Source organism: Syngnathus acus, chromosome 12 (genome assembly GCF_901709675.1).
Source record: "Syngnathus acus chromosome 12, fSynAcu1.2, whole genome shotgun sequence".
Taxonomy (NCBI): domain Eukaryota; kingdom Metazoa; phylum Chordata; class Actinopteri; order Syngnathiformes; family Syngnathidae; genus Syngnathus; species Syngnathus acus.
Window position 1 is genome coordinate 4,656,161 of NC_051097.1, and position 21,173 is coordinate 4,677,333.

The 21,173-nt window shown below is 40.4% G+C and overlaps 1 protein-coding gene across 10 annotated transcripts in view; it reads right to left on the bottom strand.

The window, feature by feature from the left end:
- Positions 1–38: 38 nt before the first annotated feature.
- LOC119131473 (glutamate receptor ionotropic, NMDA 1) overlaps positions 39–21,173 on the bottom strand; it is a 33,406-nt gene continuing 12,271 nt past the window's right edge. The window contains exons 7-25 of one of the 10 annotated variants that reach the window (XM_037265947.1): positions 18,167–18,229; positions 17,313–17,410; positions 16,650–16,771; positions 15,527–15,701; positions 14,802–14,946; positions 14,085–14,171; positions 13,671–13,806; positions 13,284–13,411; positions 12,471–12,635; positions 11,755–11,873; positions 11,393–11,505; positions 11,071–11,219; positions 10,241–10,398; positions 9,562–9,723; positions 9,135–9,244; positions 8,665–8,810; positions 5,587–5,613; positions 4,851–4,961; positions 39–1,880 (exon numbers count right to left, since the gene is read on the bottom strand). In XM_037265947.1, coding sequence (XP_037121842.1) covers positions 1,812–1,880; positions 4,851–4,961; positions 5,587–5,613; positions 8,665–8,810; positions 9,135–9,244; positions 9,562–9,723; positions 10,241–10,398; positions 11,071–11,219; positions 11,393–11,505; positions 11,755–11,873; positions 12,471–12,635; positions 13,284–13,411; positions 13,671–13,806; positions 14,085–14,171; positions 14,802–14,946; positions 15,527–15,701; positions 16,650–16,771; positions 17,313–17,410; positions 18,167–18,229 — 2,283 coding nt within the window. In that variant the 3' untranslated portion in view covers positions 39–1,811. Of the gene's footprint in view, positions 1,881–4,850; positions 4,962–5,586; positions 5,614–8,664; positions 8,811–9,134; positions 9,245–9,561; positions 9,724–10,240; positions 10,399–11,070; positions 11,220–11,392; positions 11,506–11,754; positions 11,874–12,470; positions 12,636–13,283; positions 13,412–13,658; positions 13,807–14,084; positions 14,172–14,801; positions 14,947–15,526; positions 15,702–16,649; positions 16,772–17,312; positions 17,411–18,166; positions 18,230–21,173 lie in introns of all 10 variants that reach the window. The other 9 variants (XM_037265946.1, XM_037265951.1, XM_037265950.1 and 6 more) reach the window with 9 other exon arrangements.

Genomic DNA, 21,173 nt, shown 5'->3' on the forward strand with positions numbered 1-21,173 from the left:
TATACTAGTTGCAGGTGATAAAAAATTTAAAAACACAATTTGGGGACTTGCAAGTACATTTTATTTACAGTTATTAATGAATTAAGATAAGAACTCAAGGAATTCATACTGTATATGAAGCGTGTGTGCATGCTTGTATAACACAACATGTGCATGTTTGTGTGTGTATGCGTGCGTATGCAAGTGTGTGTGTGATTAAATAAGTAGTAAAAGACATTCTCAGCAGCAATCATAGCACAAGCACACTATACAGTTTCCCAATACATATAAAGACACTAAACCAAACTCTATTAAAATGTCATTCAGTTGAAGTGTATCCTCAATAACAACGCACATAACAAAGCATGTCTGGAGAAAAAAGAAATGAAAAAACAAATACTATAGCAGTTGTAATTACATGTCAGCATGCAGGCCAGAGCAAATTCTGTGTTTGGCACCATGTCATTGTGCAAAATTTCATAACTTCATTTAAAATCAATTGCAAATTCAGTTAGTTCATGTCTAACAGTGCATAACAATAATAATAATAATAATAATAATAATGTGATGATATATAAAAGTTTATTGTGATTTTATGTTGTATTTGTAACAGTTTGGAAATGCCCTCTCAGCGTAAAGTGCTATGTGGTGCTGCACACCAGAAAGGCAGTGATTTCTCAGCTCCAGAAACTGGGAAAAGGCCTGTTTTTGCATCCAACCAACGCTTGCAAGCTTAGCAATGCATCAAATCCACTCAAGCTCCTTCATGAAAAAGTTCCCCAGCAACAACCTCTGCCACGAGGAAGGTTTTTCATCAAAGATTGAGTGCTGGTTGGCTGAAAAACTCGGCCTTTTGATGCAACCCTTTTGAGACCGGAAAAGAGAGAGACTGCAGCAGGAGAGAGGAAGACAGAGGGCAGTCCCAAACGTAACATGGCTTAGAGCGTAAAAATATTAGTTTGCAGTTTCATCAGGCTGCAAAATAAATGCTTTCTCTTTTTTTTTTTTTTTTTTTTTTACAAAATGTTAAAAAGCACAAGTGATTTGTCATGTAAGGAATTCATTGTATAACTAATTGAACAACATGCATTTGGCATTTTAGTGGACAAATATAGAGGGACAGATGCAATCTAGAGTCTGAACTCTGTTAACATAAGTAATGTCATGGTCAGTGACATTCTAATACAAATAGATCAGACACACACACATGCTTTCGTGATTAATCATATCCTTATCTTATAGGCTCTTTAGTAGTGCTTCCCAACCAAGTAGATAAAATTGAAACTATTTGAAATTGGTCACACAAACAATTCCTTAGAGGAAGCTTACATATCATATTGCAGGATTGTGCCCAAATAATAAATAAATTAAAAAAACCTTAAATATTACAGTGCTTAATAGGCTCTACTTGGAAGCGATATGTTACAGTACTGGTATTAAAACTGGCTTATTTATTAACGTAACTAAATGGCACCCCAAAAAAAAGCTATGAGGCATGTAAGAAAATTGGAATAAACAGCAAGTGTTAACTAAGTATCTATGTTGGCAAAATGACAGAAAGGAAGATTAAGTACATAGGTAGTAATATGATTGTACATATAGGAAAATGTATACTGAGTGTGTTTCGGATGGCTCTGTGCATGCTTAGGGAGCCTACAAACATCTACCTGTACGGTCAGGTCATCCCGACTGTTCAAAAGGTGCAAATTGAGTGTTCTGAGTCTTCAGCTCCTCCACACAATCCACTGGATACGCGAGACCAATCTCCTCTCTCACGCCACTTTCATTTTCTTATTTCCTCTCTCCTTTGGCTGGGGCGGGGGTCATGCTCCCTACACCACAGTGCTGACTGAGGGGTCGGACAAATTGAGTTGTCCCGTGATGTCAGTGGGTGGGTACTGCTGCAGAGGTGGAAAGAAAATGGGAGGAAGAGAGAATACACAAGGGTGTTATAAAAAAAATAAAGATTATAGTGGATTTGAGTTGATATCGCATTTGAATACTACAGCAAATTTTTCCACCCCTCCTCAGGCTGATTAGTTTGGTTCTAGATGTCGTGTGCCTGAGGTGAGTCACTACTTTACGTACACCTGAGCCAAAACAACAGCACATTTGAATCATCTTTTTTTCAAAGGATGATTTCATTTCATTGAAGGATTGAGTCACTCTTTTCCTTTTTTGTACCTATGCACAGGAAGCATCTTCTCATTTTAGCAGCCCGTAAAGAGAAAAATGACATTTAGGGTTGATTTCAAAGTGCTGTTGTGGCTGAGCCATTACTACTGTACACTTCATCTCAAGCAGAGTGTAGTAAATCATAGAAAGGAGCAGTCAGACTTGGTTTCCATGCAGGTTGCTATGGTAACAGGGTTTTTGCATGATTTATTTATTTTTTTGCCTTGGGAATGTGGTCCCTCAGCCGCAGGTCGTATTTTTCAGTGTTTATGTTTTTTTTCCTGATTTGCAAACCTGATTAAAAAATCCACTCATAAAATGTTGCAAATCATTCTGGAAAACAAATCTTGGCTTGTCAGCAATATGTCAGCAATAAACATGATGTGCTTAAATTACCAAGTGCTTCTATTCATCATTTACATCAACTCTGAGCCACATGCAGAAATTTGAAGGTGTATTAAGGCAACACTAAAAAGAAAAAAGCTATATTCTATGTCAATGCCAAAAATTCCACACAGCATGCTGAGTCAAGCACTTCTCTATAGTGCAGTGCTTCACAATTACTTTCTGTTACGTGCCCGTAGAAGGAAGAAAATAGTTTGCACCCCCTCAACTCTCCACCGCGACTATGAACAGCATCATGTCTATATTTTTTTTATCAGTATACCTCTGCATAACACTAATATTTTTAACATTAAACAAAACAAAAAAGGAACTATAAACCTGATGAATAACTCTTAACATTGTTTATGGTTTCTGCGCATACTCTGACAATGAGAACGCCACTGCCACCTACTGCAGTGAATGTGCAACTACATTTGATTCTATTACAGTAAAAAAAAAAAAAAAAAACTATTTGAGAAGGGCTGCTAAGTAACTTGGAATATATTTATCAACACTTGAATGAACCCAACAAAAGAGTAGACTTTATATCAGTTCTCCCACAAACATTTAGACATTACATTAAACTATTCCGTTGATCTGGATTTTGTTGTTTGTCTTGGCTCAAGTGTATTAATTCCTCAGCTTTGTTTATGCAGTATCATCATTTTTGTTTTTAGTGAAGCCCTAATACGATACTTAGAGAGACATCCCCATGAGATACATGTCTTATCTTCAAGAATGGATGACTCTCATCGGCTTGACCTTCAAGTTCCTTGTAATGGCTTACGACTCCTTCATTGGCCTGCTAACAGTGGCCTCTACTGGGGTCAAGTGGAGCGGCACAATCGAGACGGTACAAGCAAACTACTAGTTTCAAATGGACTAAATGAAAACAGCTTTGATGGAGCTTTATCACTACACAGCACAACTAAAGAGGCTATTCCACTTTTTTCTACTACCACTACATCTATGACAGTTTGCATGCTTGCAGAGGGAGAAAGGAGCAGTGTGGCATGTGGGTGAGGGACACTGACACTAAAGTCCATTTATATCCATTCATGTAAAAAGAAGAACATTGATATAAAATCAAAAATAAAGGTCAAAGACTGAGGATGGGAATTTTTTTTTTGTTCCATCTTGTGTTTGCACTTTGTTTTACTTTGAGCTTTTCCACTCCGGCAGTGGAAGTAGACATAATATTAATGGTAAATCCACTCTTCTTCTCTTCAATTCTACTGCTGAACCTCAAGAAGGGAGAGTACAGGTGATTTTGTTCAAAATAAGATCAGTAATAACATTGACAATGAACGCAAGAGAAAGTGAGACAATTTAACAAACACCCACACACGCGCTGTCTCACACAGCATCACTTTTGCGCTTTGACAGCTAACGATGAAACTAATACTCTCAAATGCGCACCAACAAAAGAGAAAAAGAGGAATGAAGACCAAATAAATCAGTTTGCATCGCAGAACAGTGGGAGTCGACTGCTTCAGGAAGTATCAAAGAAATAAACGAAAAAAAAAGTCTTCACCACCTGGTAAATACCCTGAAAAGGTCACAAACGGTTCACAACACTGAAAAATAAATAATAATTATGACAGCAAAATATGACAAAGCAAAAACAAGCAATAGATTTGGAGAATAACACAAATAAATCCATGAGTAATCCTGAAAGTTTGAAACCTTGTTAGTTTTCTTCTCAGCAGGCGTAATCACCTTGAAAGAGAATTTGGGATAAAATGGTACGACAGCGGGACATGCTTTCAACCAAAAGAAACCAAACAGACAAAGTGCGGGACCGGTGCAAAGAAAAGGTGAATACATAGAATATAAAGCAGCAAAATTTACTGATTACAAACACTTAAAACACACACACGACCATTTATTTACAAGACACGCATCACAACATGTCCATGGACCAAACATTTGGCAGATTCCACAACCAAACCAGCAGCCCAAGACAAAGCACCACTGGCAGCTTTTTAATTCTATTTATTTATTTTTTTTCTAAACACCTTCCTATTGAGGATAAAAATTCCCCCTTCGGACAGCCTCACTTAACTCGAGCTCACGACCTGACCTGACCTGCACTGATGCACTCCAGCCTGTGGAGGCGCTATAGATGCTTGATGGTAATGCTGAGCTGACAGACACGTGGCAGAGGCAGCTGAGCCCTGTGGATATGGATGAGTGAAGCATGGGACGCCTCTCATGATCGGATATGGAGATGTGAACAGAGAGGACAGAGGAGAAGAAAATAGAGAGGGAGGAATAAAACAAGGGAAGATGTTGCTTCTTGGTCTCCTTACCGTGTCTTTGGACGACCTACGTCTCTTGATGCTGGAGGCCAGGGTGGTACTGATGGACCTAAAAGAGGCTTTCTTTTTGGGGTCGGGCTCTGCTCTACCACTTTTTCTATCCTAAAATAAATATATGTAGAAACATTATTCATGTTCTATGCCTGAGGAGATCACCTTGCTTTCACTTAGCTCTCCCATTCCCAGCCACTCCAATAGCCGACTTCAAGTGTTACGCTCTAATTCGATGGGAGCAAAATGAGTAAAGAGGGAGATAGAGAGTGCTCAGGGAGTGAGTGGGTTTAACCGTATGATATGAGGGCACTCAGATATTTTATGCAAGCTGTCACACAGGTACTGCAAAGATGTCACGCACGGTTGTTCAATCGTTGGGCTCCTAGAAATGCATTAGAATGAGTGGATGGGTCATAAAGATGTCAGCGGGTGTGATACCATGTTTCACTAATTCAACTATCCCAAATATTGCCAACTCGTGCCCGAGAACACACTTTACAGTTCCGACGGCCTTTCATCAACAACACACTCAATAAAAAGAGCTATAAAAAAATGCCAAATAACTTCTACTTGATTTTGCCAATATTCCAACATGCATCCTGTTTAAAAACTCGAAAAGAAAACAATTATTTGTTTAACCATATCCGTCACCATCAGAGTGCCCCACCATTACGCTCGGCTCAACAATTTGGTGTTTGTGTGCATGTAAGAACTCATATTAAGGTATTCTTACATCCTGAGTCTCTAGAGAGGAAGATGGCTGCATAGGGGAAGAAAAGAAAAATAAAATAAATGTCCATCCAGTTGATCGTTAAGAATATCCTTATGCATAAGCCAAGGGATTAGGAAAAGGGAAAATATTTTAGGGGGGAAAAAAGCCACTAGCAAAGCAAACATCCACATTCAAAGCCAGGCAAATATAAAAAAGTCAAGCTACAATATGGTTAGTGGAGCGCCACTAAAATGCATATGGAAGAGGAATACAAAAGCAATTGTAACTGAAGCCCATTTAAAGTCATTATACCATCGAGGGTATAATGGAAATTCACCCCACACTTTAGGGAATGAAATGGGATGAAAGGCATCAGAATATTTCAGAAAAAATAAAAAGCAGACTCTAGATGCAAATTATACACCAGAAGTCAGCTAATGCGTGAAAGGATAATACTTAACACTTTATACTGGAAAAAAAAAAACATTACATGAGTAAAGTATGAGCGAGAGGTGGAAGAAGGAAAGGTAAGTTGGGGGTGGGGTGGGGGGGGCAAGGTTAGTGTGGTGTGAATTTCGACATGCTAGGACATTTTATGCTTATATGGGAAGATAAGAAAATGGCAAAAACAAAGCATAAATAAACACAAAACAAACAGCATGACAAATTCATAATCTTCAGCACTGGCACTCGCAGTGCACCCTTTTCATCAGGTCGTGTGTGTCCACACTTATTATAAGGGCGCGTTTTTGCCATCCAGCACGTTCCTCTCAACCCCCTGATGACATGTGATCAGGTGGCGAGTGGGCAGTGGCCAGCATGGTTGGCGTGATGAAAGCTGGCAGAAGGAATGACCGGTGCACCGCATCACTTGGTTTTTAATAAAGAATAACATATGACTCTCCTGTTGGAAGATGACATATTTTGTTAGTTTATAATGAAGGTCTGGGAAACTGCCACAAGGTGTTTCTTTTCTTCAAGAACACCAACCGAACCAAGTGCCTTTTTTTTTTAAACTTCATTTCATTCCCGTGCAGGGAATGCACGGTCATCACATTGGTGGAGGCGGCGTCACGACTGTTTGTTTTTTCTCCAGGGAAATAGAAGCATGCCAATATTATGCATAATCATCATCAACATCATCATAATCATCAACTCACATGACCAGTTTCTTGAATGACTTCTTTTAACATGACAAGTTTGTTCAGAGTGCAATTAAATTTTTACCTATGTGTGCAGACTTTACAGACACTGAGTTCAATGAAAGGTCAGAAAAGCATATTTCTGCATCAACAGCTTTGAGGGAGTGAGAAGTGAGCTCCATGAACACATTTTGATTAGTCAGAAGTGCATATATTCCAATTGTCTGTTCATATATAGTATATATGGGTCTTAGCCCATCGTGAGGCATTATAAAAAATTTTTTTTATATGATTGCACATATAAGCAGTCAAAAAATGCCAGCAATGGGATTCCAGGGACTTAATGGTCGCTGCACTGAGAGAGGAAGGAGACCACATACACTGCAATGGTAAATTTTCCATCGTGATGGTTTCGCGTCCCACATAACCAAGTTGTCATTTTGCATTTGTCAAAATGAGATAACTGTGAGCAATCATATCAGCGCACCCAAACAGTATGAATAATATCTGTCACAGGACGTATTGGATTAGCTCAACTCATGGGCTCCCTCAGCACTCCTCGCATGAGGTTTCATTATAGCTCCAAGGCCCTGGAGATGGTTAATGAGCAAAGATGGCTATCTTTGTTTAGCCTTGAAAAAAAAAAAAAACATCAATGTGATTGTTGTTGACATGGATCGAAACCATGCTGGTCCACTTATAAAATTAAGTGTGCACCTCTCCTTTCTCTGTGAAGCGACCCCACCCCCACCCACATCCTACCCAGCATGCAATCGCCTGCTGTACACATACACAGAATGTACATCCATGTCAGGACGCTCACAACAACGACATACTATACGGTACAGTCGTCAGCAAAATGGCAGACATTTTCAGGAAGGCATTGGTTTGCTGATAGGCACTTGGGATTTTCTACTGTACCTTTTTCACTGAGTTCTGGATCATAAACATATATGGTGCAAGGCTCACGTCACATAGTCAAGGTGGCTAGCATTTACATGGAGCTTCCCTGGAGTCCCGACCCTCCACTCAAGGAGTGAAACCATAATATTGAAGGGGAAATGGGTGCTTCTTTCATGTTATTAGTTACTAGTTAAACGTACAAATTATTTTATAACAATATCATAGTTTAGATGACACTAGATTTCGCAATTTCACTGAGTTCGATCCATCCATCCATTTTCTATACCGCCTGTCCCCATGGGGGTCACGGGCGTGCTGGAGCCTATCCCAGCAGTTATCGGGCAGTAGGCGGGGGACACCCTGAACTGGTTGCCAGCCAATCGCAGGGCACACAGAGACGTACAACCATCCGCACTCGCACTTACACCTAGGGGCAATTTGGAGTGCTCAATCGGCCTACCAAGCATGTTTTTGGGATGTGGGAGGAAACCGGAGTGCCCAGAGAAAACCCACGCAGGCACGGGGAGAACATGCAAACTCCACATAGTAGCTCCGATAGCGGCAGGGAATTGACGTCTTTACGCTCTGCTTGTCTTGATGTCCACGGGCTGCGGCCAAATTGGAGGAATCGATAATGGCATCATGGAACTGCATGACAAACTAACTGTGATTGCTTTTACCGATTGAAAATTGCATTTCAGTTTTTTTTTATGTTTGCATGATATGACCATAAACAGATTACACAAGCAATAATCGAAACCGTCATGCTATGGACAAGGAGATGTCTGTTTTAATTCAGATGTTCAGTCTGTTAAAGGCTCATAAAGACTATTATCTTATTATTTGTAAAGTGAATGTTGTTTAGGATATGCCGGTAATTATTTACATAATATTTGTGTATAAGATTTTCTGCTCCAGGTAGATTTTATACTTGAATATTTTTGTGTATTGCTTTTCTCTTCAATTTTGATAGGATGTTCACATATGTGAACCATGTGAGAAGTCCGGGCCCTTTAACCTTTCCCTGGTGAGGACAAAATGAAATCATTCCTACCTGCAGGTTCTTCCTCCAAACATTAACGGCCGCAAAGGCGAGCTGCATCTGCTTCCTGCGGGCGTCTTTATGGCGCTTATAGGCTATTTCTATGAAGATGAGGAAGATTCCTGCTGCTATGCCACCAGCCACAAGCATGAAGACCCCTGGACGGAGACAAAATGAGAGAAAAGAGTGAATTGTGATCTTAAAAACACACACACACGCTTCTCCCACTGAGCATGGACGCAGTGAGTCATGGTCAGTGGTTGCCGCGTTGCTTTTAAACTAGCTCCCACGGGCAACTGAAAACCACACATTGCTAATATTATGACCATGAAGCCACAGTACGATAGACTGTATGACCCACGCCAACACAAAAAAAAAAAAAAATCGGAAAAGGTATTGGACAAAAAGAGGCTACAGTCACTTACCACTGCAGTTTTTGTCCAATCACTTTTAACGCTTTTTCTAAGCCTTAAGGACCATACCTGCCATGTTTTCAAAGGTGAGTGTGGCTGGGGCATTGCTCCTTGAGTCACACTCCTGGTATCTCACCCAGGTTTTATCTAGATCTTCCATGAAGCCGTTCTCATGAGAACTGCAAGGGGTCAGAGGTAGTGAGGAGAGGGGTGACAAAGTTAATGCACGACGCAAAAAACTGAGATGCTGGAGTCACTTCTACCCTCATCGCAACTAATATGAGACTGTCACCACGACCGGTCACACACGCAGACAGACAGACAGACAGAAAGACAGACAGACAGACAAACAGTGAGGGCAGGAAGGGAAGCTAAATAGTGAGATGTGACAAAAGGCAATGGCTGAATCTGGTCAATACATGACCATGAAATCATATCAATAAGAAAGAGACAAACTCAAAATCAGACGAATAATGCACCTTCGGCTGGGACAGACCTGAGAATGGCCAGGGACACATTCTGTTTCCAGGGGCTGTCCTTGCGCATGCCTATGCCAAAGCCCGAACGGAAAAACAGCTCTCCCGTGGTCACCAGGTCGCACTTCTGCGAGGCTTCAAACTCCAGCACCGCAGAGTCCCAGATGAAAGCATGCAGCTTGCTGTGAGGGAGGGGGTAGGCAGGAGGAGGGAGGAGGGGGAGTAGGAGGAGGGGAAGGAGGGGTTACGGTGCAACAGTACAATGATCTACATACACATTCACGGTCGGCGGCCCTTTCTCTCTCGTGCACCGGATCTTGTGTGTCATTCAGCGTTTACCGGTAATCAGTACCGCTGCCTATGGCCCAATTGTTATCCAATTCCAGATGGGTAAGCACGCCTCCCCCCCATCTCAAAGATGGTCATCTGGGTACAACCTGAAAAGGGGCGCTTCTCCACTTATTGTTATTCTACCTGCGTGGTTGCTAAGTCCACACCAGAGTTTGGCCTCTGTTGAGCCATGGGCCCGGATCAGACAGACAGCTATAGTAAGTCCTACGGCTTCCTTCTGATCCACAGGTCCATGAGTCCCTCGACTCGCCCCCCCACCAACCTCTCCTGATCAGCATTGACCTTGTGCTTGACAGGTTGAGCAGCCAGCCAACACGCTCCGGACAGCGCGGCCTGGCCGAGACTCACTTGTCACGCACTGCCTGGATGGCCTCGGCGGCACTCTCATAGTTGTGCTTCTCCATGTGGCGGTACATGGTGCTAAGCTCCACCTGCCGCCGGAAGTAGATGTCCACGGAGCTCTGCTTTACCGTGGCATAGATGAACTTGTCTGATGGATTTCTGAGCTGAAGAGAAGATCGGTCACATAGTCATAAAACTGCAAGAACCGCTGCCAGAATTTCTGACTGTAGACGTGTATGAAAATGACATCTGCATATTAATTTATTACAAACACCCTCACAGAGTTTTGATGCAAAATAAATTTCTTCTCCATTGCAGATATTTCACTATACTAGACATTCCAATTTCTTTTAGAAGAACATAAACTAGTCACGAAGAACTGGCGGCCTGCGACCCTGTAAGCACACTCCATGATTAATTTAAAACACATTATTATTTATCATTAAATTATATAATTATTATTATTATTATTTGTTTTATTTCACAAACCTGCCAGATTTTCCCATAAACGCTGACAAACATTTATAAAAATGGGGAATTGGGGAAAGAAATCCCATAAAAAGAGAAAAAATCCAAAGTATGAAATATTGGGGGGAAATAGAAAAAAGAATCCATGAATGTGCGAATCCGCAGATGCCAAACTGCGAATACGCAGGAGCCAACTGGAGTTTTAAGTTGTAATAGCACCATTCACCACTAGATGGCAAACGTGTCTTGTTTGGCGCTTATACAGGGGTTTTATATTGACTGCTCTGTAGTACAACATGAGTTATTTTTTAAGTTTTAAGCTGCGCTTTGGTGAACGAGATTGGAAGTGATGTCGAGTTGACGCGTACCCTTGGGTCATTGATGCCGGTGATGCGCTCCTCAGGCCGATCCAGCACCAGGAAAGCAGCCAAGTTGGCAGTATAGGAAGCCACAATGATCATGGCAAAGCCAGCCCACACCATGCCAAGGATTCTCGCTGAAAAGCTGCGAGGTGCACCTGCAAGTCAAATATAAAAATCAAACCAAACATTAAACAAAACCAAAAAGAAAACCAGAGACCAAAGAAACAAGACAAGCTTTTGAATACCTTTACTTTGACATCCGGGAGTATCGAATAAGTCACATCACCAGGTGCCACATTCAACAAAAAGACAAACTCCTACGACTTACCTTCTCCGATTCCAGAGTTCAGCAACACTCCCCAAGAGAACCACATGGCAGATGACAAGGTGAGGGCATCTTCTTCTTCTTCTTCACTGTTTACTTTAAACCTTCCAAATGGGCTGCGGGACAAAGATTCAGTCAGAATCTGTGCCTCGAAAAAAACGTGGCGGCCTGATGGCAAGGTAAGGAACTGAACATGAGCGAATAAAGCCAGAAAGATCAAAAGAAGGAAAAAGTACAAAGAAGGAAGCACAGCGATAAAGCAGTGGGATGGTTGGAGTCAATCTTCTCCTCTCTCTGAACGGAAGCTTTATAGGGGTCAGGGGTGCAGTCACACACACACACGCACACACAGGTTCCCTGTGTACCTGAACCGGTCTAGTAGGTAAAGCATCACCGCCACCACATGTACCGAAAGACCCACCAGCAGCCACAGAGTACTTTGAAATGGCTGCATGAACGAATCCAGTGTACTGCGAGGGATTTCCTGAAAACATACATGGAAACCAGTTAATGATAACGCATTCAGCAACGTCTTGATGTATGTTATGATGTGATGATAATGTCAACAAAATTTCTGTTTTGCTGTCAATTCATTGTGTAAGTTATGACATTGGGTAATTTCATTCTTGATGGCATTTAATGTCAAATGTAATGCATGTGCCGTATGAGAATTTGTTTAAAATAGTTTTGTACTCATTTTACACAGTGACTAGCAGTAAACCATAGCAGAACTCCTACGACAACATCTTTACAGATTGATGTTCATCATCTCCTCGTCTGATTATGCATCTGTTCTGATATGAAACAATGTGATCACAAATCACACCAGCTGAACATCTTTGTTAAATAAGTTTAACAACATATACAATCTGTGAAACTCCTTGTGTCACAATTATCTTTTATACTTGCATAAAAATGGAAAAACAAAGAATTAAAAATCAAATGCAATAATACTATCAAAATTAATTCCATTTTAGCTGCACTCGGGCCAAATCTTATCTAGGAACATAAACTTGGAGTTTACATGCTCATCAGTTGGTGCTTACTTAACTTGACAGCAAAGCCAAACGGATGAACTTACCTTTTTAACAAGGATAGTAAGACCTTGATATTTGAAGGGTTTGGAGAACTCAATGTACTGGGCTCGTTCGTTGTTTATAGTCAGCGGGGCAACAATCATGTCAGCCAGGCCCCCCAGGAGCTCTCCCATCATACCATTCCACTCTTTCTTGTTACTGTTGTTCACCTGGAGCCCCGTTAACATAGAAATCGGGACACTATCAATGACCACCGCTTAATTCCAGAAAAGTCATTCAGGAGGTGTCCAATATAATTTACACATTTTTTTGAGAGAGTATAGACCTGCAACTCTTGCAGAAGCAGTAATGTGTCAAAGAAATTATCATGATTTACTAAAAGCTCACTTTAAAATTACTAATAGAGATGTGGAAATAAAAGCAAAAATGGTAAATGATCAAATCAACCTACAGCCGTCACTTTCTGTTGAAATAAAAAGCAGGATTATTACAACTAAGCTGTGTTAAAATACTTCCTGTTTTGTTCTTCTTTCATGGCCACATTGTTTCAAACTCGATACTTGTGCCTTTATTTAGTAGTCATCACTTTTTTCAACATCTAATGACAGCAAGGTTTATTTATTGTATAATAATTAGCAAAATAATTTTAAATAAAATAAAAACAACTTGAAAAACAAAAGAATCTTAATCATTTAAATAATTTTACTTCTATTGCACCAAATTTTGAATTACGATCTCAATCTAGAATGGTAGGATAAATGACCAACTTTGAAATTTACAAAGCAAAATGTGAGAAAACAAATGTACGTAATTTCTGCATTCAAATACGTTCTTTAGTGAAGTAAAGTGACACCGACCCGCTCCTGCGTTCCAAATTTCCCATCAGCCACCAGATGAACCTCGTAGGTAAAGTTCATGGTCATAGCGAGCTTGATCAGCAGATCAATGCAGAATCCATAACAACACTGCGGCACAATTGGGCGTCCTGTAACCAGAAAAGGTTGCGAGTTACAATCCACCATCATCATTTGAAGTCCTTATCCGGCGCTTGTTGACTAGACAAATGCATCACGCTCCCCTTCTGCAGATTTCATTCGCTCTGAGACACACACCTTGATCAGTCACCATGGCACACTCGGCTACATGCATACATATATAGATACCTACTGCATATATATGTATGCATCTCCAGTAGGTGTATGTGCGTTGAAAGCACATTGATATAAACGTCCCTGATGTGTTACCTGGGATGGTCTCATTGGGCCCAGTGCAGATCACCTTTTTAATTAAGACTCCATTTAATGTCATTTCCTCCTTGCATGTTCCATCTGGCATAGTGGGTTTCACATAAACAAATGGCTCCTGGTGTATTGTCACTATCTACAACAAATAGGACAGAAAGCTGTTGATGACAAAGTTTTTGCTGTTTTCTAACCAACGGGACCAGCGAGCGATGATGCAGATGCTGGAATATAAGCACATCAGTCATGAGCATGTTTTTGAAAAGAAATATTTGATCGATTGCTGCAGCTCTCATGGATATGGAGTGGCTTCATTTCCCCCTGCACACTGTCTCACAAGGAACAGAAGTTATTTTTCGAACTTGGTATATATGGACGTGACCATAACATCATTGTGTGGATGTGAAGCCACCTTACCTTTAATCGAGTCGACATCTGGAAGCCCTGAGGTTTTTCCGTCTCCCCGCCGGGCCAGATAATCTTGCGCTGATTGTTCATTACCACCTGCAAGGAAACCACACACACACATGCACACACAGTTTCTTGGTTGACTGCTGACAGGAGGCGTTTGGAGAAAGCATCATTCATAAATAATTTAGATAACTACAGCTGTGCTATGATTGCCCTTTGGCTTCAAGTGTCATGAACGACTACTTTTATGCCATATGAGTTCTTTTGTTTTTGTAAATTTGTAATAAAGATCAATACAAACTGCTGAAATTTTAATATTTTGCCGATAAACCAAGTAATAAACGGACATATATTTCTTGTGTAAAACTCATTATAAATTCGGTGAGTTCTTAATTTTCCCAGCCAATCAGATAATGCGCTCATCCACTCTCCGGCACAAGTGTCGCAGTTTTGCAACTTTGTCCAAGGACACAGTATGCAGCAAATGTAATTTCTTAAATTCCTTGATTCAGTCTTTCCTTGTTTTCTTGTCTCATGCTCATTCTTTGAAAATTGGGAAAAATTTGCTGTTTATATATGGTAAGGTAACATTCAAGATTTAAAAACACAAAGAACCATGCATTAAAGTTGTCCTATAAACACCACACTATAAAAAAAAGCAAGTAATCTGAAATGTTCTTGAAAGTGATTTGCCGTACATATTTGCGGTGGCTGTTAATTTACCTGCGTCCCATTATAAACGCCCACTTGAATGAGTCGACTCTTCTGGTAGTTGAGAATACTGTAGTGGGCGTACTTCCTGTCTCCGTCGTCATTGAACTCCACACGTCCTGTGAGGCCTTCTGGGTATTTAGATGACATGAGCACCCTTTGGCAAGAAAACGAGAATCATTAGAGCCTATGTGCATAATGAGACAGTGGATGTGTGTGCGAGCATAAACTAATTTGTCATCTCAAGAGAGCTTAGCGCATCATCTTCAGCTGATGTCAGCCATTTTAATCACGCGTCTGTAGGGGGATTTTTTTTCTGCTTAAAAAGCTTTGTAAATGGGTCACTTGAAGGTCAGCTGGCAGGTACAGCAATTTTTTGTGTCACAGACACAATTTGTTTGGTACTATGTATTTGTCATGGCAACCAGTCGTTGTTATTAAAAACGCACAAATTTGACACAACAGCCTAATGTTAGCTTTTACCAATCTTTAAAGAGTTAGCCTGAGAGATCCAAACATTTAGCACAGCACTAACAAATATGAACTGACTGACAAAGACCTTTTCCTCAAAAGGTCAAAATAATGTCTCTTAAAGCCTCACCCCTACAAGAATATGTAAGTTTGTTTTCAGTTTTGTCATTTTGTTTATACATTCATTGTTGCTGTGAGCATTTTCAAAAGGCAAATTTTGATCAAATTTGAATACAAAAAAATGTGCTAAGAAAATGACAGCCTACCTTTTGAAGAGAGGTCCTGTTTTCCAGATGTTGGTGTTGCCTACACATCCTCTTGGTGGTTCAGTGATGTTTTCCTTTTCAAATAGCTCCTGGATGGACTGAGCAACCACCGCCACTGCATCATTGATATGAGCCGACTCGTTCTTGCCGTTGATGAGCTGCAGGCCGATCAAACCTAGGACCGATTCCAATGACAAACACCCAATCAGTGACCTGAAAAAAAGAGCTGCCTCCTAGGATCCTTTTGCAATGCTCAAAGTGGGCCAAAACTTATAGGGCCTCTAGTTTACACATCCTGAATAAAGGTGGCGCATCAGTAGTTGCATCTAATTGCCCTACCTGCAAAAAGAACCCATCAGGCAGGGCAACATACATAAATAACAATATTTTTTGTTGTCGTTTGCTACTGATGACCTTTTACAGCATGTATAAAGAGTCCCTTGAAGTTGGATTTCATTTATTCTTTTCCTGTTATTTAGAACTTGGGGAATCAGGCAAACTAGTCCTTGTGTTAAAACAAAACCACCAGTCAATAATCCAACTTCAGCTAAGTTTTCTGATTGCAACCAGGTCCAACCGACTTCTTCAAGAAGCCGCAGTGGAAGTGGAGACAATGACAGCACAAAAAAAAAAAAAAAAGGGGGGGGCGTAAATGTTTTCTGAGTAGGGGTTTTGTTGTGGAAGGTGACTTCGAGGGAGGAGAGACAAAAAGATGGTGACCATGAAGTGATACAATGTAGTGAGCCAAACTGAAGAAATGAGAACAAGAAAGGCTGTTGTAGCTTACCATTCTACCAGTTGCAAAACTCTTCCTTAATAGTTCATTAGAAATCGGGACATTAATATGGCAGAATAGCACAATGAATAGCCAGGAAAGACACAATTCAACTGAAGAAAACAAGGAGCACTGAACACAACACATTTAAACCTTTAAACACTCAGTGCTTAAACGTTTAAACGCTTATCCATCACATGACACACATTGGTTCCATGGTGAAATCATGTACGGTAACACATCAATTGTTAAGCTCACTAATCCTGTATTTGTTGTGATTTATCCTTTGAGTTACGTCTGGGTTAACTGGTGTGTTCGCCACAGGTCTCTGCTGACTGATGAACGTACCGTCTGGCGCCTCACTCAGCGCTTTACCCGACATCTCCCGCTCGCCCACCAGCCACACGTAGCCTGAGCCTGTCATGTTGAGGAAGCGGGCAGCCTTGTATACAGCGGCGGCGTCTTCCTCACTGGCACGACGTGACGGGGACATCAAGGTTAAAAAAGACGTTGAGGTGGGAGAGGAATGATGAAGAAAGATCCAGTAGAAGGAATTCATGAAGACAGAAAGAAAGAACTTGCAATTACAGTACGGGTAATGAAAGAAGTATTTGAGAACAGGTGGACTGTTAGTATAAAAACAGTTAAAAACTAAAATGCTTTAACAAGTATTCCTACGCTACCAAGAATTTGTTTGCAAAACCTCAAATTCTTCTGAAAACGGTGATAAAAAAAGTACTCTGGGGGGGTGTAAATGTTGAAAAACTTTTGTTGGTGTGTTTGGGGGGGGTGGCGTAGTGCCCCGGTGCCCCCCCCTCTAGCTCCGCCAGTGTTACATGCTAATTGTGTCTTTACAATAAACACAGTTGTACTGATTTAGAATGTGGCAAAGTTAGTAGTAGTAGCATATTAGCAACATGAAAGGTGATTTTTTTAAAGTGTGAATATACGGAAGAGTGTTTTCTTATTCATTTTACTCTATTAACAGAGGTGCAATGAAGCAAAACTCACCTGGCGGAAAGGATGATGACTCGGGCCTCCAGTTCTTTGGCCTCCAGCAGCAGGGCCGTTAAGTTTGTCTCCTGGCTGAACTGGAGGACTTTCTCTGCCTGTGATCGGAGCATAAGAAAGGTCAAGCCAGCTACTTCCCATTCCTTGGACAGCGTGATGCCTCTTTACCTGCTTGGTTCAATTTTGGCCCATTATATTTTGTAAACGGGAGGCAAAAAAAAATAAAAATAGCGATCCAGTGGGGGGGTACCGTCTGAATCTAAAAAAATTAAAAGCTTGAAGGGGGAAAAAAACTTTTGCATTTGGTTTTACATGCAAACTGAGGATCATCAAGGCTCCAAAAAAGTACGTGCATGTGTTAGGTGGGGGGAAGAAAAAGGTCAATGCAACCAATAACTAAAAACGGGTGAAGGTGAGAGGGACATTTTGCCTCAAGAACCAAAAAAAAAATAGCTGCTGAAAAGTAAGGAGGAAGTTGCATCCGGGAGACGGGTTGCTCCCACACCACCGGTTCTCCACAAAGAAAAAAGACTTGCAAACTCTTTTCGCGTGAAAGTGAGAGTTCAGAGGACATGCATCCCATTTTTTAGGAATTCAAAATGAAAATGATAAAAGCCAGGGCGCTGCTCACGGTTCTTTTTTTTTTTCTTGCTGAAAACGTTTGTCATAGCAAAACCATTCTTCATTGAAACGACATGGGAATTTCTCAAATTAAAAATTAAAGAAAACACGTGCTACCAAGGGGGGTGGAGGGCATTTCTGGGTCGGCTGGTGACCGGTTCGGGCTGGATTTTCTAGTTGCTACGTTCGGAAAGTTGGTGGGCGGCGTGCATTGACCATGCAAATATGTATACCTTAGGTCCTCGCTTGTTGTCATAGGACAGTTGGTCGAGGTTTTCATAGTTCCTTTTTTTATTCTGATGAGTAATGTGCACAGAGAAAATATGCAGACACAGAAAAATATTATAAACAGTTGAAAATGGAGGGCAGCAAAGCATTCCAACAAATCTCCACTTGTGCTTCAAATTGGGATCTTTAATTGTGAGGCTTGCAAAGACATCAAGACAGCTAAGACAGCAGCAGCAGTCATACAAATCAGACTTACAACATACAAATACGCAGCAAGTAATATAGCCGTGGTTAATTAATTATTTCATTCGTTAATAAGTTGCAACGGATATTACGTGACTATAAAATTAATAGAAACTCGCACCAGCTAAAAACATCAATCCAGTACGAGAAGGATTGCCTATATTGTCATAATAAATGTCTTTTTTGACTTTAGAATTATACAGTCTACACCGGCTTCTCACGGGGGATAGCGACCACGCTGACCCACAAATATCAAAAGTCAGTGTTCTGATGCCCATTATATATTTCATGGAAGAAAATCATTAAAAATATAGGTATATATTGTGGGAGGGAATAAACAGGGTAAACTCCAACAAGTCTTTTCCGTGTGATAAGCAAACAAACAAACAAACAAACAATAAATAAATCTTAAATAAAGTCTTTGTAGGAGTCCTCTGTACAACTGTATTTCCGTATCCCCAAGGGATTTATTTCTTTAACTGAGCTTGCTGGGAGAGTCATATATTAGGGAAGATGCCTTTATTTGTAGGAGCCAATTAGTCGACGAGTAGATTTAATTGTATTGATGTTTCGCGCTTGAAATCAACTAATTGCTTATCACAGCTTTTAACTACAACACTCTGGAGAACTGTGAATTGCCTGACCAACAGGGCGACACGTTCTTTATTCATCTGTGCGGGTTTGACAGTATGAATAGAAGTTATGTGTGGATGAGAGTGGCAGTTAGCCCACCAGCTATTCTGACCACTGTCTTGGAATATTAGGACTAGTGTCACTACTGGACACTGGTGGCAAGGAATAAACTTCTATTTACCGAAATTATTATTTATCGGATCCAGCACAATTTTTATCACGAAAAAGCCAAAATGAATTGTGACTCCCATTTGGCGGGTTGGCGGCTGTTAATTTTGAAACCTGAAATATAAAACAATCTTTATTTTGGAGCCAAATCATTTACAACATGTTATAAGAAGAGTCTGCACTTCACCCTTGAGACTGTTAGAGGAAATCAATAAGGTGGCTCATCTGTTAACTTTATTGTCTGTGTGTGATAAATAGTATCCATGAATTGGGGAAATTAAATGTTAGTCTCTGGGGTTTTTCCCGAGTGTTAATAAAGTGCTTATGTCATTAATCAAATGTAGCGCAAATAAAATGTCAACACATAATACACACCTGTTTTAATTCCAGCCTTCAAAAAAACCAAAAAAAACAATCCACAATCTTATGCACCCATCACTCCATCCAGAATTACTAACACTACATAAGACCAAGATGCACTGCTCAAGTGACGCTGACATTTATGGACCTCCTTCAACAATCCTTCAATCAAACAGATGATAAAAGCAGAAGAGCAACAACACAATCTTTTACTCGCGTGTTGTGGGCTTGCAGCAACTAGCAATGCCAGCAAAATGCTTTCCCAGTGGGCAGCCACCTAATCAGTGTCACATTCTGATATGCATTCCTGCTTATGTGCTGTTTACCCACCGTGTGAAGCGCGAGCACAGCAGAACATCCTTGGCCTGAAACGATTGGGGCTATACACGTTCAATCTTGCTAGTCGTTGGATCTCTTCCACTCGGAGTTTAGCACGACCTTCCCGGTCTACATGAAATAGATACAAACTGACTCGTATAGAACTTTATAGTCATCATTATCAGTTTTAGACAGCTCTTTTCTATATTTTGTGACGTTTTTGCTGTGTCCCGTCTCCTCTCAAACCTGTCCAGCTGTATTTTCAAGTAAATTTCCATCATGATATAATCACCGCAGAGGCCATATTAAACGCCCCTGTTCTAAATGAAAAAACTCTTGTGGTGACCCCAATATGCCTCAAAGTAAATTTAATATGAAAATTTCACATACGGGATTTTCTACTTCACTGCAGCTGTTGAACTGCATTTTTGGACCGTCTCTTAAAATAACTTAAATGAGCAAACAAATCTGTAGGTTTGTAGCGTGCTTGAGCTTCAGTTAAAAAAATAAATAAAAAAAACATGTGAAACTCAAGTAGAAACCAATAAAATTGCATAGCTTACTCTTAAATCAGATGTTAAAGCTAAATTATTGAATATTTTCCTTCTCAGGGGATGCTGCAATTTTAAAGCATTTTAAATCATTTAAAAATTGAATTTGAATCATAGTTGAGTGTTGAAGCATTTATCTCAAAGTACGTCTCGCCACTTCGGAATATTCTGGTGCTATTCCACACGAGAAGAAATTGTGTTGGTCTTTTTTTTTCCCCCCTGAGAGTTAATTTCTGAGTGCTCTATTTCTGTATCCACGTCCAAACATTCATATTTAATGTTGCGTTAGTCACTTTTGCTTTCTGACTAAATCCAAAATGTCCGGACCTTCTTTGCTGGTGGTGTGAGTGATCCCCCAGTGACTAAATGACCTCGCTCATGGCTCGCTAAAAATAGTGTCAATTTTCTGCATCGGTGCAGCTCAACTATGTGATTAACCACAATATTCCTCTTTTAATTAGAGCATGATGAGATGTGGTGGTCCAACTCAGTATAATTACATACATAAAACACTCAAAGTGGAAGTGAAAATGTTCTTGTGGATTTTTGTTGTTGTTGTTGTAGTAACTTACTATAATTTAAAATGGACTGATTTAAAATCAAGCATAATATCAGATTTAGGGAAAGCAAGTCCAACATTAATGTCTCACTGATGTATTTTTAGTCTTATTTGAAACACAGTTCCCAGGGAAATATGATTTAAATTCAGTTTATATGCACTGACAATGTGGGGGAATTA